We start from the raw sequence: 16,165 nt of genomic DNA, 5'->3' as shown, positions 1-16,165 counted from the left end.
AACCCAGGGCCTCATGTGTACAAGGCAAGCACTCTACCACTTAGCTGACTTCCCAGCCCTTTATTTACTCTTATAAAGTAAATAAATTAGAATAAGTAAAGTTTTAACTAAGAAGTACATTATTCCTATTATTCCAGAAAGGTAAATGAATTGGTAATGGACACAGCAGTAAAATTGAACTAGAACCCTGCACTGCCACTTCTGTGGAAGCTGAAGAACAATTAGCGTGCCATTTATTTACCCATACTTTGTTCTGACAGTCTCTTCAACAGGCCACGTGTAAGGTGAATCTCACACTCCCTGTCGCCAGTAGCTGGACACAATGGATCACATGGGGGCCATAGACACGGAGGACGAGCTGGGACCTCTAGCTCCTCTTGCGCCAAGTCCTCAGAGTGAAGCGGTGGCTCATGAATTCCAGGAGCTCTCCCTGCAGTCCAGTCAGCACCTGCCCCCTCTGAACGAAAGGAAGAACGGTGAGTTCCTCAACATACGCAGCAGTGATTTAGAGCCCAGGATTCCAGTTTCATCTTGTCTGTCAGTTACAATCAATAATCTGCCATGGAAGAGAACTGGAGGATCTGGATGGTTTTGAACAGTGGGCAGAATTTTACTTTTTAGCCAGTCCCTTCAGTGTGCCCCAGTAGGTAGCTTTGGTAGCAGCATTGCCTTCAGAAAGCATTTTAGCACAGAAGATCTCATCTGGAGTGGCACCGGGCAGCCACACCGCGTGCGATGCCAGGGAGACAGACTGTGGGTCTGACTTCCCTCTCCTCCCTCCTCATCTCCAAGGTGTTGGCCTTCATTTCAGAAATGACAAGATTTAGACTGCTCAGTGATAACTGAGAAGGCAAGGACTTCTTGTTTGAGTATTTTTAGACTAGTGGTTTCAAGATGTGGCCAGAGGCTCAGGCTTTAGCTAGAATATCTTAGTATGTAAAGAGAGTAATTTCTATTCATTCCTTACTGGTACAGCAATGTTCAGTCAGAGAGGAATCCAGAGTCTCCAGAAAACACAGTGCTGTCAGTTTTTCAAATAGATGAAGAAAGATGATAGACACTTGAACAATAAAATGTAGATATAATGTGATGTTAATGTTGATGACACTAAGTACACATATTGAAATGGCAGAATTTTAAGTGGGTTACTGTATGTTTCACAGTTTTAATGAGTCTTGCCATCACAAACATAGTTTCTTAATTTCACTTTAAAAGCCAGAAGACCCGGGTGCTGGTGGCTCACACCTGTAATCCTAGCTACTCAGGAGGCTGAGATCTGAGGATCACGGTTCAAAGCCAGTCTGGGCAGGAAGAACCATGAGTTTCTTATCACCAATTAACCACTAAAACCAGAAGTGACACTGTGGCTCAAGTGGTAGACTGCTAGCCTTAAGCTGAAGAACTCAGGGACAGTGCCCAGGCCCAGAGTTCAAGCCCCACAACCAACAAAAATAAGAAAAATAAAAAAGCCAGAAGCAAGGGAACTGTTCCCCTTGTACCTTGTGACAGGTTTCTTAGTCCTGAGTGTTTTCCAGTGGCCTTATCTTAGGTGGGGAAGTAACAGAGTCCCCTGGCTTAAGCCTTGGGCGTGACTTTGTTCTCCCTTCAAATAAGTTTTGTTTGTTGTTTTTTTTTTGGGTCCGGTCGTGGGGCCTGAACTCTGGGCCTGGGTGCTGTCCCTCAGCTCTTCAGCTCAAGGCTAGCGCTCTACCACTTGAGCCACAGCGCCACTTCCGGCTTTTTTCTTTTTGCTTATGTGGTGCTGAGGAATCGAACCCAGGGCCTCGAGCATGCAAGGCAAGCGCTCTACCACTGAGCCACCTTCCCAGCCCATGCATCATATTCTTAAAAATTGCCAGCAGAATAGATTGGAAGTGTCCTCAGTACATAATATGATGTTATCATGACAGATATATATCATTTTCATCAATTAGAACAAATAAAAATGCCAAGTAAAAACATAGAGCTTTTTGACAATTATGTGCAGAGTATCTTCACTCATATCAAAAAATATATAAGAAACCAAACTTTATTATTTTAATGATTTTTTAATGTTTGCTCTTTGTAGTTTTAGGTCTAATTAGTGTCAAATTTAAATCATATAAAAATGCAGGGGCTGGCCTAAAGTTAGTCACTACAAAATACTGTGTAGCTATGGTAGAGGAGGCCGATTCAGATCGTCTGGTCCTGTTATTCCTCAGCTGTGCTCTTTTCTCCCGGGTGGCCTGGAGGTATGGGCATCTTGGTAGGTCATGTGCTAGGTTATTGTGTGCTATGTGCAGAAAGGAAGCTGACATTTGGGAAGTGCCTCCAGGGTTGCCTTGTCTTCTTAAAGTGCTAAGGAGAGTACTGAGAGGGGAGTGGCAAGGAAGACGGCCACAGAGATGAGCTGGAGTTGTTCTTCGTGGCAGATGTGGCAAGACCAAGTAGATAGAAAGCAGCTCCTCAGAGGTGGCACAGCCAGCTGGGTAGTTAGAGAAGAAAGTAGTGTTCATTTTGACGTCATAGGCTTCTCTCTGCATCATAGTGGTGTTCCTCACAGTGGTCAGCACTGGGCCAAAGGGGAATGAAAGGGACAGGTAAACTAGTGTTCACGTAGGGATTGCTCAGGTGGCGGAGGTTGAATATCATCGCTTCAGGGCAAGGTGGAGTCATGGAAATGATCTTCTTCAAAGGGTGCCGTGCTTGGCCTTGCCTTCTCCAGTTGGACGGGGTTCTGAGGGAACCCTGCCACCCTCCTCTACTGAGACTTTTTGACTCTCTTCATTGTGATGCATGTTTTCAATAAAAAGATTTTGTTGCTATTTTAGCCAGTACTAGCAGGCACTTTATAGCTAAACCATGCCCACAAGCATTTTTACTGGTTAGTTTTTAGATAAGGTATCATATTTTTCCCAGGCTAATCCTTCCATTTATGCTGCCCACCATAGCTTGGATTATAGGTGCCCAGACTTCTCTGTTGAGGTAGGGTCTCATGAACTTTTTGTCCAATCTGTCTTCAAACTGTGATCTTCTTGTCAATTTCTGCCTCCTGAGTAGCTAGGAATGTAGGGTGAGCCATCTGCACCTAGCTTGGTATGACCAGTCCCTGCAGTCATGAGGATTCGCTTTTGGTCCTGTCTTGGCTTTTTTTTTTTTTTTTTAATGATTTCTCATCCATTAAATTTATCACAGTGAACAATTTAGACTGCCTCTTAAATGATAACTTACTAGAGAGAAAATAACTTCCTGAAAAATTTGTTGCACACAAGGTAGCTCTTTGCCTCGGATTCCATACGTGTATTATTAACATATTTGCAAAAAGACAGTTGAACTTTGCCAGGTTGGGGAACCAAATCAAAGCCAACTGCTTGCCTTGCACCTTAGAAAAGGAGTGGCCTACATTTATAGCTGACCTTCTCTTTAACTTTTGCTCTGAAAACTCGTTCCCACTCCTCTTTAGCCTGTCAGACTTATTCTCAGTCCAGATGTCTGGAAATGCACATCTGTGCCTTTGTCTTCCTCAGACTGCATATGAACTGACATGGAGTTGAGTGGAGGTTGGTGGGGAAAACAGGAAATATCTGTTTTCCCCTGGAGTCGACAACCACACAGCAAACTCTTATAGCATCATAAATAGGGAGTCAATCAATAGGTGCTAGGTAGCCAAAACAGAACTATGGAATTTTCACATGTCCTTTCTAAATAACTAGGAGCTATAGAAGTGAATATTTTGCTATAAAATCATCATATTTTTTGCTGTTAACACATAGGATCGTGAGTATTTATTGGCTCAAGGGCACTAATGAACATTCTGATGCTTTTTGATCATTTCTTTTGCTGTTTTCAGGAGTTAGACTGAAAAAAATTTCTTGAATATAATTCATCTTAGTAAACTTTTTTTTTTGGGGGGGGGGCGTCAGTTGTGAGGCTTGAATTCAGGGCCTGGATGCTGCCCTGAGCTTTTCTGCTCAAGGCTAGAGCTCCCACTTTGAACCACAGCTCCACTTCCAATTTTCTGGTGGTTCATTGAAGATGAGTCTTATGGACTTTCCTGCCCAGGCTAGCGTTGAATGGTGATCCTCAGATCTCAGCCTCCTGAGTAGCTAGGCTTACAGGCGTGAGTCACCAACACCCAGCCTCTTTGTAATTTTTAATCAACCTGTAGGACATATACTAAATACAACACAGAGTGCAAAAGTGAGCTACAAACCTCCTGACAGCTGCAAATAAGGTTCTTTCTTAATTGTAGCAGTTCCTGTTCCCTGTGTGACAATTTATCTATAGAACACTTCAAAATGCAAGAAGCCTTCTAAACAGCTTAAAGATGACATACTGTTTCAAAATGGCCTTCACAAAAATCCCTCATTACCTTGTTTCCCAAGGTAAATAAAAACCTGGAACATCTCTGTCTTCTTTTTTTCTATGCTAAGTTTCTAATTATTTAGATAGTTTCATTGTTACTAAGGATTTAGTTTGCTTCAAGTGTGTGGCTGAACACACCCAAGCAGGGCAGGCTGTGTGGGAGTCATCTTCCTCCCATCTGTAGCTGGCAGTGAGTCTGATCTCAAAGCCAGCATGAACACTCTCTAGCTATCTCTGGGGGTGGAGGGTGGAGGAAGCTTTAATATAGCACTCCTGAAGCCTCATTATGAGTAATTTATCAGGATTTAAGGAAGACTTACAGCATAATAGCAAGTAGCCGTTTAAACTTACAAAAATACGTTAAAAAATTGATGAAGCTGTTGTATTTACTATAGTCATAGAGATAACATTTTTCTTATGTGGAGATGATTGTCTTAAAATTCAAATCCACCATATGATTTTTGCCATACATCCCACCTGTGGGTAAACAAAGTAATTTATGGGGCTGGGAAGGTGGCTCAGTGGTAGAGTGCTTGCCTTGCATGCATGAGGCCCTGGGTTCGATTCCTCAGCACCACATAAGCAGAAAAAAAAGCCAGAGTGGCACTGTGGCTCAAGTGGTAGAGCACTAGCCTTGAAGTGAAGAGCTGAGGGACAGCGCCCAGGCCCAGAGTTCAGGCCCCACGACCGGACCCAAAAAAAAAAAAAAGTAATGTATGGAGGAGCAGTCTTTGCTATGCCTCAGAAAGCAATCACAGCATATTTAATATAAATGGCTACTTAAGAAATATCATTAGTCCCGTGCTGGTGGCTCATGCCTGTAATACTAGCAACTCAGAAGGCTAAGATCTGGAGGAAGGGAGGAAGAGAAGATTACTAAAGTAATCTCAAGACTTCTTGGACTTGAATAATTTACTATCAGTCCCTTTGCTAGGCTGAGGGATCTAGTACAATTAACTTGTGGCTCTGTTTACTTATATGTTTGCCACATGACCTCACCACAGGGCAAGAGAAATGATAGGCATGGGCTGCCCGTTCTCTATCATACCTAAAAACAGCCTATTAACTTTGGGGACTGTTCTGGGAAAAGGTGACCCATAATTATTTTTATCCCTTTGTTATTTGGCTTATATTTTAAAACATCACTAATGTACTATTATGACAGCAACAATATGTTAGAATGACAAATGTATTGGAAACTTCTCTGCTTTGTAATTACTAATCACATAGACTAGTAAGCTGATTTCAGACCCAATGTATTTCTATCTCCTTTAATTGATCTGTGCTGTTGGCTCTCCTGCCCTCACCTGCTGCCCTCCTATTAACAGGAAGTGTAGTCTTGCGGGAGTCAGGACTCCAGCCGCCTCTGCTGGCTCAGCCCGTGAGCGTGGGTAAGTCTGAGACGCGCTCTGTGGCCTTGTGACCATCGCAGTGTCCGTATGGGAGCTTCTGGCCCATGTGTCTTCCTCTGGCTGCCCTTCATTGCATCATGTGCTCTCCACCATGTCCCTCTCACCTTGTGGCACAGAGAACTACGCCTCCATCGCGGTAGCTGATGGCGTGTTTGTAGGTCCCAGTTAGTCCTGTGGCTGTTTAAACACGGACCTTGCAGAATCATGAAACATACATGCCAGCTCTCTCAATGCATCAGACTTCCCTTGAAAGGAAGGCGAAATTGCTTCAATTTATATTACTCTCCAAAATAATGTGTCTAATTTAGAATATGTAATATTTTCCTATTCTTGGTTTTCAAGAGTTGGCAGGTATGTGTTGTTTTGATTGTAGCATCAGAATCTCAGTTAAAAAGGCAATATTTCAGCTTTTTTAAAGTCCAAATTGTTTGTTCTTTTATGGTCATGTATGTTGTTGTTTTCATTAAGATGATGCTAATGTCTGTATTCATTAGCTTAAAATTTTGACATACAGTATCTGTGTTTAATAGAAACCTAACAAGGAAAGCGACATAGTCTGACCGTTTGTCAGGAAGATAACTGATCGATACCATCAAGTACTAGAGATAAGAAACATTTGGGGCTGGGAAGGTGGCAGAGTGGTAGAGCACTTGCCTTGCATGCATGAGGCCCTGGGTTCGATTCCTCAGCACCATATAAGCAAAAAGAAAAAAAGCCAGAATTGGCGCTGTGGCTCAAGTGGTAGAGTGCTAGCCTTGAGCTGAAGAGCTGAGAGACAGCGCCCAGGCCCAGAGTTCAGGCCCCACGACTGACCCCCAAAAAAAAACCAAAACCAAAAAAAGAAACATTTGCTATGCCCGATACTCTGATCTTTCAAAGGATTAAAAAGTTGATGTTCCAAGGATGAAAATAAGGATATTTTCATTATTGTTAGGAATAACATTTGTTGAATGATCATTACATCTCTTACCCTAAAATAATCTCTAGATTTTATGCCTCTAATACAAAGTTAGCAATTTAAAAGTGAGTTGACTCATAAAGTTAATTATTGGATACATAGATCTTTAAAGGTAACCCCCTGACCTTGTACAGAGCATTAATGTGAGGTTGATACCTGCAGATGGCTGAGGATAAGGAGAACTTGGGACCTTACACATACCAGACAGGCTGGGCTGTATCCCAGGCCAAATACCCAGCTCAATGGAGAGGGCTCTCACAAGGTCAGATTCTGTACCCCTCCTTCGTTAAACCAGCTTCTTCTAGAGATAATTGTAGGCTAAGAGTTGAAATGGCCATTTGGTTATTTGGAGAACAACTGAGATAAAACATGAAAAGTGACTAGTGCCTTCATGGCTGATGGCAAGCACTCAGCACCGGCACTGGCCACCCAGCCTCACGTGATGTGCCTGATCCACACATGCCAGGACGGCGGCCATATGCACAACTCTGAGGTCACCTTGGCTGAGTCTTGGTCCTGGCCTCACCAGTACTTGCTGTGATTTTTCTGCCTTTGCCTCAGTTTGCTCACCTTCAAGTCGGGGGTGGGGGGGTCTCACCCCTCAACTATTAGGTAAGTTCATCTCTTTTGGTGTTGGTATAGAGCACAAAGTTAGTATTTGAATTAAAATATTTATTTCAATAGTTCCAGTAATTTTTGCCCCTATTCCATGAGTGTTTCTTTGTAGAGATCAGAATGACACAGTTTCCTAATGTATCTCGTGTCCGTCATAGTATTTGAAGAGCAGCTTATCTGATGCGCTCTTGAGTGGGCCTGGGCAGTAGGCATGGGTTTCCCATGAAGTTCGTCTCCTATGGGTACTGCCAGTTCCCACAATCCTCACATTCTCTGGGCATCAGTCAGTGTCTACAAGGAAAGATTTTCCAATAGTAAGGCATGTGAAAAGACAAACAGGCCAAAACTCAGAGCCCTCTAGGGACTCTGACCTCTAAAACAAGACTCCATTCTGACGTTTTCACAGGCTGCTTGAAGGAATTCCAGTAGGGTCATTCCATTTGGTAAACTCCTGAACAGACCCCCTGTCATCAGGGGCTGATTTATAGGTTTTCTTCTTCTCTCCTTGTTCCAGGAAGTTAGAAAGTAGTTATGATTGCTGAGACTCCTAAGGCATGAGAGACGTATATAGTAAGTACTGTATAGAAGACCTGGGATCTAGTAGCAATAAAACAGTTACCAAGTTTCTTGTTCTAAGTCATCTTCTACATTCTTTATCACTTTCATTTTGATTCCAGGGAACCTATGTCATAATCATATCTCTATTTTTTTTCATTTTTTTAGCCCAATCATTTAACAAAGAATTAAGTTAAATTGGTAAATCCTCTTTTAACAAACCAATATGTATGTTAAGAATCTGTAAGTGTTTCACAGTGACCTTCGGGACAGCGAGAGCAGCATCAGCTCCTGTGTCAGAGAGTTCCCCTGAGGATCTGGGTCGGTGGCGGCTGCCCCATACAGGGCTTGAGGTCACCCGTGGGGGTGGCTCTGCAGATCCCCTTACGATACTTCACTGTGTATTATTACACATTTCTTTAAAAAAAAAGAATATAGTGCTAAAAATACATGAGAAGGGCAGAACCCAAGAGATCTGGAGCCTGAATAACTTAAGGAAATGAGTGGGTAATTAGGATTTGTTTGGATTGCAGTTGTCTTTAACTGCTGAGAGCCATTCCAGAGGTGAACCGTGCTCCACAGTGCGGTGTGGTGCGGAGGCAGGCTTGTTGTGAGATTTTGTGTTTTGCTTTGTTCTGTCTGCATGTTTTTCTTCAAAGTGGTGATCCTTAGGTAAGTCCATAGAGTTCTATTAAATTAGAGACCCTGCACAATCAGAGTCCTTAGTTGACATTTGATTCTCTTGTTGGAATGTAATATGTTTTGAATAAGTTTAAAAAATGGAATATAAACAAGTAAATTGATTTATGATCTCAAGCTAGCCTCTTAAAATTAGTAGTAAAAGTGAAAATTCATTTTATTCTAAAAAAGAGAAGCCCAGGCTACTCTAGGTTACCTTAGGTTTAAAGTTTAAAAAAAAAAAAAAAGAAATGAAATCAAAATACGAAATTGGTCAGAAATAAATAATGGAATGTCCTAGAGAATTGTATGGCTCTTGATTAATGTTTAAAATATAGATAAGATATATACTGTAGGCTGAAAAATATGTACACAGGCAGGTGTTTTTCTCAAGCCAAGAGTAACAGTGCAGGCTGGGGATTTAGCTCAGTGGAAGAGTACTTGCCTAGAGGCCCTGAGTTCAGTCCTCATCTCTGTGAAGAAGGAGGAGGAGGAGAAGAAGGAGAAGAAAAGGAGGGGGAGAGGAAGAGGGGAGAGGAAGGAAGGAAAGAATGAACAAACAGTGGTATTCATAACATGAGAAAATACTGCATTTCAAATATATTTTTAACACAATCTTCAACATTTATATATCTGTTAATTTCCTTTTTTTTCCGAAGAAGTGGAATTTGGTTAAATAACAATTTGCTGATGGGGCATAATTGCATGTTTGCTGTCTGTGGGTAGAAGAGGGGGGTGTCTGCCTAATTGACTAGTGAGTGCTTTCTGAACCCCCATGGAGCAAGATGCTTAAAACCTCAAAACGTTCAAAATTTGACTTGGATACCCGAACGTTGTAATTTGGAAGATGTTTAAACTTCCATGAATCAAATCAAGTTAGGATTTTTAAAAAATGAAATTTAAAGAAATCTAAGGACTTAATTATTCTCAAAGCCCAGTGCATATAGAAAGTACTATGGTTTTTATTTTCTTCAGTGAAGACACACAAATGGTTTATACTTTCTCACTTAAATATGTGTATTTTGTAAATGACTGACTATTTTAGGTACCTTTAAGGGTACAGCCAATATTTTTGCTAGTAGGCCCAGTTGTCCAAGTCTGCAGTGTCCCTGTTCATGGATTTCCTTTTTTCTTGTTCCACCAAGGGTTGGGGGAATATTGGAAACTTCCACTTCCATCGTAAATTTGTTTTTTGTTGGCCATGGAGCTTGAACTCTGGTCCTAGGCACTGTCTCTGAGCTCTTTTTGTTCAAGGCTAGCACTATACCACTTTGAGCCACAGTGTTACTTCTGGTTTCCTGGGGAGATAAGAGTCTCATGGGGACTTTTGTGATTTTTTTTTTTTGGGTCCGGTCGTGGGGCCTGAACTCTGGGCCTGGGCACTGTCTCTCGGCTCTTCAGCTCAGGCTAGCGCTCTACCACTTGAGCCACAGCGCCACTTCCGGCTTTTTTCTTTTTGCTTATGTGGTGATGAGGAATTGAACCCAGGGCCTCAGGCATGCAAGGTAAGCACTCTACCACTGAGCCACCTTCCCAGCCCCTCATGGGGACTTTTCTGCGTAGGCTGGCTTTGGACTGCAATCCTTAGATCTCAGCCTCAGTGGCTAGGATGACAGGTGTGAGCCACCAGCACCCAGCCTAATGTGTTCATTTCTACTTCAGTATGTTTTCTGTTTCATGTGTTTTGAGGCTTTGATGCAAGTCCTTGATGAACTGATCCCTTCACATTATCGAGCCTTCTTCCCTCCTTGGTAATGGGTCCCTCTGAAGTCGACTTTCTCATACTAATACAGCCATTCTGGATTTCTTTGTCTAGCCTGATGTGAGCTACCATCTTCCATGGTTTTGCCCTCAACTCATCTGTAGCTATAAAATGGTTTACTTATAGCATATATATCTACATCTAGATATCTATATATAGCATATAGCTAGATCTCTTTTTTTGAAATTGTAACCTGATAATCTTATTGCCGTGTTTCAACAGTAACATTGAAGGGAATATGTCTGATGTATTGCTGAACTATTACTATGAAACAAGTTGCTTGAAACCTCAGCAGCCTAGTACCACAGCACATGTTTCTTCTCAGCTCTGTTTCTGTGGGTCAGGGTGCAGGCATGCTTAGCTGGTTGCCTCTGCCTCAGGGTCTCTTGGGAGCCGGAGATGGTGTCAGCCAGGGCTGAGCTGGAAAAGGGGCCGCTTCTAAGCTTACTTATACTATTCTTAGCAAGATGCTGTTTGTGAGGCCTGCAGGCATCAGTTCCTTGCTGGCTGCTGTTGGCGGCCCTCACCTGGGTGTCCCCAGCATGCCAGCTTTTTTAAAGCCTGTGTCAAGTAGCCTCACAAGGCAAAACTGAGTCTTTTTTTTTTTTTTTAACTTTTATTATCTTTAAGTAGTTGTACAAAGAAGTTCCCATTCTAGCCGGGTGCTAGTGGCTCACGCCTGTAACCCCAGCTACACAGGAGGCTGAGATCTGAGAATCACGGTTCAAAGCCAGCCCGGGCAGGAAACTCCGTGAGACTCTTATCTCCCATAAACCACTAGAAAACCAGAAGTGGCGCTGTGGCTCAAGTGGTAGAGTGCCTGCCTTGAGCTGAAGAGCTGAGGGACAGCGCCCAGGCACAGAGTTCAAGCCCTACGACCAACAACAAAAAAAAGTTGCCATTCTACAAAACAGTATATGAGTCCATAGTGTCTGACAGCATTGTCAGCCCTTCTCTCACTTTTTTTTCTTTAATTGAGATTAGGTGATTATATAAATTTCACAGTATTGTGGAATAGTGATACTTAGAGTCACAAACACATTTCAATTTTCACAAGGCAAATTGTCAGTATCATGGTCTATACAGTTTGAATTCTATGAGCTTTGACATTACAAGTTTTTTTCCACACTTATTCTGTTCCTCCTCCGGCTTCCCTCTGTTGCGTGCATATATCTACCATATATATGGTCCAGAACATGGAGTCATTTAGCAATGATATGACAAAATGGGGGGCTGTCTGTTTCTTGAGTCCTGTTTGCCATATCTTCTTGTATTTTGCCTTTAGCATCCACATATCAGGGAGACCATGTGCTGTTTGTCTCTTTGTTTTTGGCTTACTTCGCTCAAAATAATCTGCTCTAGTTCCAACCATTTCCCTGTAAATGCCATTATTTTGTCCTTTCTAATGGCGGCATAATATTCCATTGTGTATAGGTACCACAATTTTTAGATCCACTCATCAGTAGTGGGGCATCTGGGTTGTTTCCAAATCTTGGCTGTTGTGGAACAGTGCTGCAGTAAACGTGTCTTTGTATACTGGTTCCTGTTGCTCAGGATATATGCCTAGGAGTGGTATGGCTGGGTCATAAGGGAGGTCTGAGGTATCTCAAGACTGTTTTCCAAAGTGGTTGTATTAGTATACATTCCCACCAGCAAGGCAGTAGGGTTCCTCTTTCTCCACATCCCCTCAAGCGATGTGAGCCATTCTGACTGGGGTAAGGTGTTATCTCAGTGTTGTTTTTATTTGCATTTCCTTTATAGCCAGGGATGATGAACATTTCCTCATCTGTTTCTTTGCCATTTATATCTTCTTCTGAGAAGTCTCTCTTTAGTTCCCTTGCCCATTTCATGATTGGTTTGTTAGATTTGTGAGGGGTTAGTTTCTTAAGTTCCCTGTATATAATGGATATTAGACCCTTGTCTGATATTTTGCTGGTAAACATTTTTTCCCAATTAGTTGGCTGTCTTTCTAGTTTGGTTGCTATTTCTTTGTCTGTGCAGAAACTTTTTATTTTAAGGTAGTCCCATTTGTCCAGTCTCTCTCTCTAATTTGTTGTGACCCTAGGACTCTGTTCAGGAAGTTCCTGCCTGTGCCTTTAAGTTCAAGTGTCTCTCCTACTCTGTCCTGCAGTAGCAAAACTCTGAGTCTTTTGTAGCATTTCCTCAATGTTGCCATGTTCTATTGATTAAAAACACATTATTCAAGGGGAGAGGATTAAGACCATAAATACCATAAGGAAGGGATCACTGGGGGCCACTACTGGGGTTACCTACCACAGTTATGTTTAAGTTCGTCTTACACTGGATTAAGACTTTTCTGGTCTTACCTAAGGTAGATCTCATACACTGCTGATCCCACCCAATAAAATGTTTATTTTTAAATATTAGAGTTTTTATATCTAGAAGTTCCCTTTTGTTCTTTTCTGCATTGTCCATTTTTCCCCCCACGTCCTCATTATGGTCATGTTTTCTTTAAAATGCTTTTCCATAGCTATATAGCTGTTCATAGTTCCAGTTTTTGTCCTCCTTTTTATTGATGAATTTGTCTCCTGTTAAACAAGTCACATTTTCCTGCTTCTTGTTAAGTAGTGTAGTTGGTTGGTTTTTGTTTTTGTTTTTTTTTTTTTTGCTAATATACCACTGTGAATGTTACATTGCTGAGGGTCTGGATTTTATTTTGTTGTCTTCCTTTAGAGGATGTTGTGCTGTGATTTGGTACGCAGCTGAGTTGCTTTTGGATCGCCCTCAAGACCTTTCCTAGGAAAGATCTAGTGTAGCATTCATGCCAGAGATGGTGCTTCCACAACCAGGGCTGACCATTTAGAATGTCTGCTGAATGCCCAGAGAGGACTTTGCACCCCGGCTGGGGAGAGCTCGAACCAGTATGCACTCGGGTGGTTCAGCTTATAGACCCTGGCTATTTCTTCCCAACCCTGTGATGTTTTACTCCATGTACATATAGCCTAGTACAGCAAAGGATCAAGGATACCTTTAGGTGGGTTTCTGGACCTCCTGGTTTCTACCCTCTACTTCTAGCTTCCCTGCCTTCCTTGGCTCTCCTCTGTCTCCTAAGCTCCACAAGCCAACTGGCTGCTCTAACTTCCAGCTTCTCAAACCCGGGGACTGGGTATTGCCTCCAAGCAGAAAGCTAAGGCCCTTCCTTCCCATCCCTTCCCTTCCTTGCCCTTCCCTTAGTAGCAACCTCTCTCCCTTATTATCTGTTTCACAATGTGTGAAAGCAGTTACTTCATGTATTTTGTCAAGTTTCTTGTGGAAGGAGGTGAAGTTCAGGGCTTGCTTCTATCATTTGCCAAAACACTGGGTTAGAAACACACATCCACTCACGTAACTGAGCTTTCAGACTAGACTTGGGACAGCAAAGCCATTTTTTTTGGATCCACTCAGACCCAGCCTTTCAGGGCACACCAAAGTGTTCTGTACTTCTTGGTCAGTGAATGAACTGTTTGTTACAAAGTGAGACATGTAACCCTGAACCTGTGAAGCTGACAAAATGTCTAGCAAGTTGTGAGAAAAACCTCTTGGTACTGGGAGCTAGAGGCAGAATATCGTTTGTTTAAAAGGTCCTCCCTCCCTCCCTCCCTCCCTCCCTCCCTCCCTTCCTTCTTTCCTTCCTTCCTTCCTCCCTCTCTTCCCTCTCTTCCCTCCTCCCTTCCTTCTTTCCTTCCTTCCTTCCTCCCTCTCTTCCCTCTCTTCCCTCTCTTCCTTTCCTCCTCCCTTCCTTTTTTTCCTTTCTCTCTTCCTTCCTCCCTCCCTCCCTCCCTCCTTCCTTTCCTCCTATCCTTTTTCTTTCCTCCCTTTCTCCTTCTTTCTTCCTTCCTCCCTGGCCCTTTCCTCCCTCCCTCCCTCCCTTCCTTCAAAAAAAAATTAACGATGAAAGGTTTCTCTGGTTTACAGAATCCTAACTTCATTAATAAAGAACTGGCTGATTCAATCAGGTGACACGACCATTAGGAGATGAGTAAAGCTCCTGCTTCTCTTCTCATATGTGTGTTACGTGGGAATTTTCTTGCCAAGAGTATCTGGTTATATTGCGATAAACAAGAAGTGAAAAGTATGGGTTCATCATGAACGCAGCTAACCATTTGGTAAGCACCCTGCCATCGGCCCCCTCTGCCCCATATATGCGCCTCAAGAAAAGAAAGCGCATGTATGCCTAAGAAAGTCCTTGAACGGATTACAGCAAATTATGGTTGGCCATTTACATAAATATGTAATACGCCTATCTTTTCTTTTTGTTTGTTTTAGTCTTTGAGATAGGATCTTGCTTTGTAGCAAGTAAAATGTGCCAACAGAATCTTTTCCAAAAGATTTTTGTTTTTAAGTAATACACTTTTTATAAGGTGCTCTTCTCCCATTCTTTTGCTTTTCTATGGGCTATAATCATATAGTTAAATACCTAACATCATATTCTGGCCTTCTCTGTTATCCTGCATTTTCTTACAAAAACATACCACTTTTTTCCCTCACTCTCTTTGAAAATGTAACCACCAACAGGTATTTCTCTAGATCCACCTACTAACAAGGCTCTGTCCACGTGTTTTCTCCTCACCAAACCAAGAGCCTACAACCAACCGGTAGCTAGCCAAGTTAAACCCCTAATTTGCCAGGAGGTAGAGGTTCCCCCCTCTCATTAGGCAAAGGCCTTTTACCCATGAGGTAGGTTCTTAATTTTATAAGACCTATAAACTGAAAGGAGGTTTTAATAAAGTAAAGGAGACCAGCTAATAAAAAAGAGGTTTTAAAGACACAGTTGGCTCTGAAATGATAGAGTGCTAGTGCAATAGAAAAGATTGCTTTTATCTTTTTTTTTTGGTCCAGTCGTGGGGCCTGAACTCTGGGCCTGGGCGCTGTCCCTCAGCTCTTCAGCTCAAGGCTAGCGCTCTACCACTTGAGCCACAGCGCCACTTCCGGCTTTTTTCTTTTCTTTTCTTTTTTTTTTTTTGCTTATGTGGTGCTGAGGAATCGAACCTAGGGCCTCAGGCATGCAAGGCAAGTGCTCTACCACTGAGCCACCTTCCCAGCCGGTGCTCTGTTCTGTATATGCTCATTGAAGGTACTCAGCTAAATAAATAAAATAAAAGTTAAAAAATCCTTTCAGTAGATGAGCAAATAATCCCTTTGTTCTTTTAAATCTTTTAAGCAAATATATTTTTATTTCCAGGAAAATCAAGAGCTTACAATCCATCACTCTCTTATGGCAAGTTTTCTTTGACATCAAGAGAGTGAAAAAATCTACTAGTTCTGTAAATCAACTCTATCTTTTCTGTTCAATATAAATTAGCATTTTTCTTAAATGACTTCTCATAATAAGACAGTAGTCTTTTTGCATACTTTTTTAAACTGCCAAAGTTAGAGCTGCTTGTTAATTTTAAGGATTATGAGTAAATTACAGGCATGCCCAAATATGTCAGAATACATTCTCCTATATACTACATATATCCTTATCACCCTCAAAAACGTACTATCAGCCGGACAACAGTGGCTCACGCCTGTAATCCTAGCTACTCGGGAGGCTGTGGATTGAAGGATCAGGGTCCAATGCCAGTTCCAGACAAAAGGGAGACCCTATCTGAAAAAGAATGGCAGTCAAAGGGCTAGAAGTGTCACTCATGGGTAGAACACTTGATAGTAAGCATATGGACACAGGATCCTGATCTCAGACCCCAGTACTGTCAAATAAATAAGAACATTCTAAAGATTAAAACATTCTGCTTAACCATCTACCTCATTAAAATAGTCAGGATTGAGTGTGTGTGTGTATGTATAATACCATATGCATGCACTGGTTGAACCTATGTATACATACATATGTGTGTGTGT

The 16,165-nt window shown here is 42.1% G+C and overlaps 1 protein-coding gene across 1 annotated transcript in view; it reads left to right on the top strand.

The window, feature by feature from the left end:
* Window positions 1-16,165, top strand: part of Mkl2 (MKL/myocardin-like 2) — a 115,823-nt gene that overhangs the window by 43,854 nt on the left and 55,804 nt on the right. The window contains exon 2 of the mRNA XM_013011729.1: window positions 261-476. Coding sequence (XP_012867183.1) covers window positions 323-476 — 154 coding nt within the window. The 5' untranslated portion in view covers window positions 261-322. The remainder of the gene's footprint in view (window positions 1-260; window positions 477-16,165) is intronic.

This window comes from Dipodomys ordii, unplaced genomic scaffold (assembly GCF_000151885.1).
Source record: "Dipodomys ordii isolate 6190 unplaced genomic scaffold, Dord_2.0 Scaffold14, whole genome shotgun sequence".
In the NCBI taxonomy this organism is placed as follows: Eukaryota; Metazoa; Chordata; class Mammalia; order Rodentia; family Heteromyidae; genus Dipodomys; species Dipodomys ordii.
Note: the sequence above shows the minus strand (reverse complement) of the source record. Positions and strands in the feature narration are given on the sequence as shown.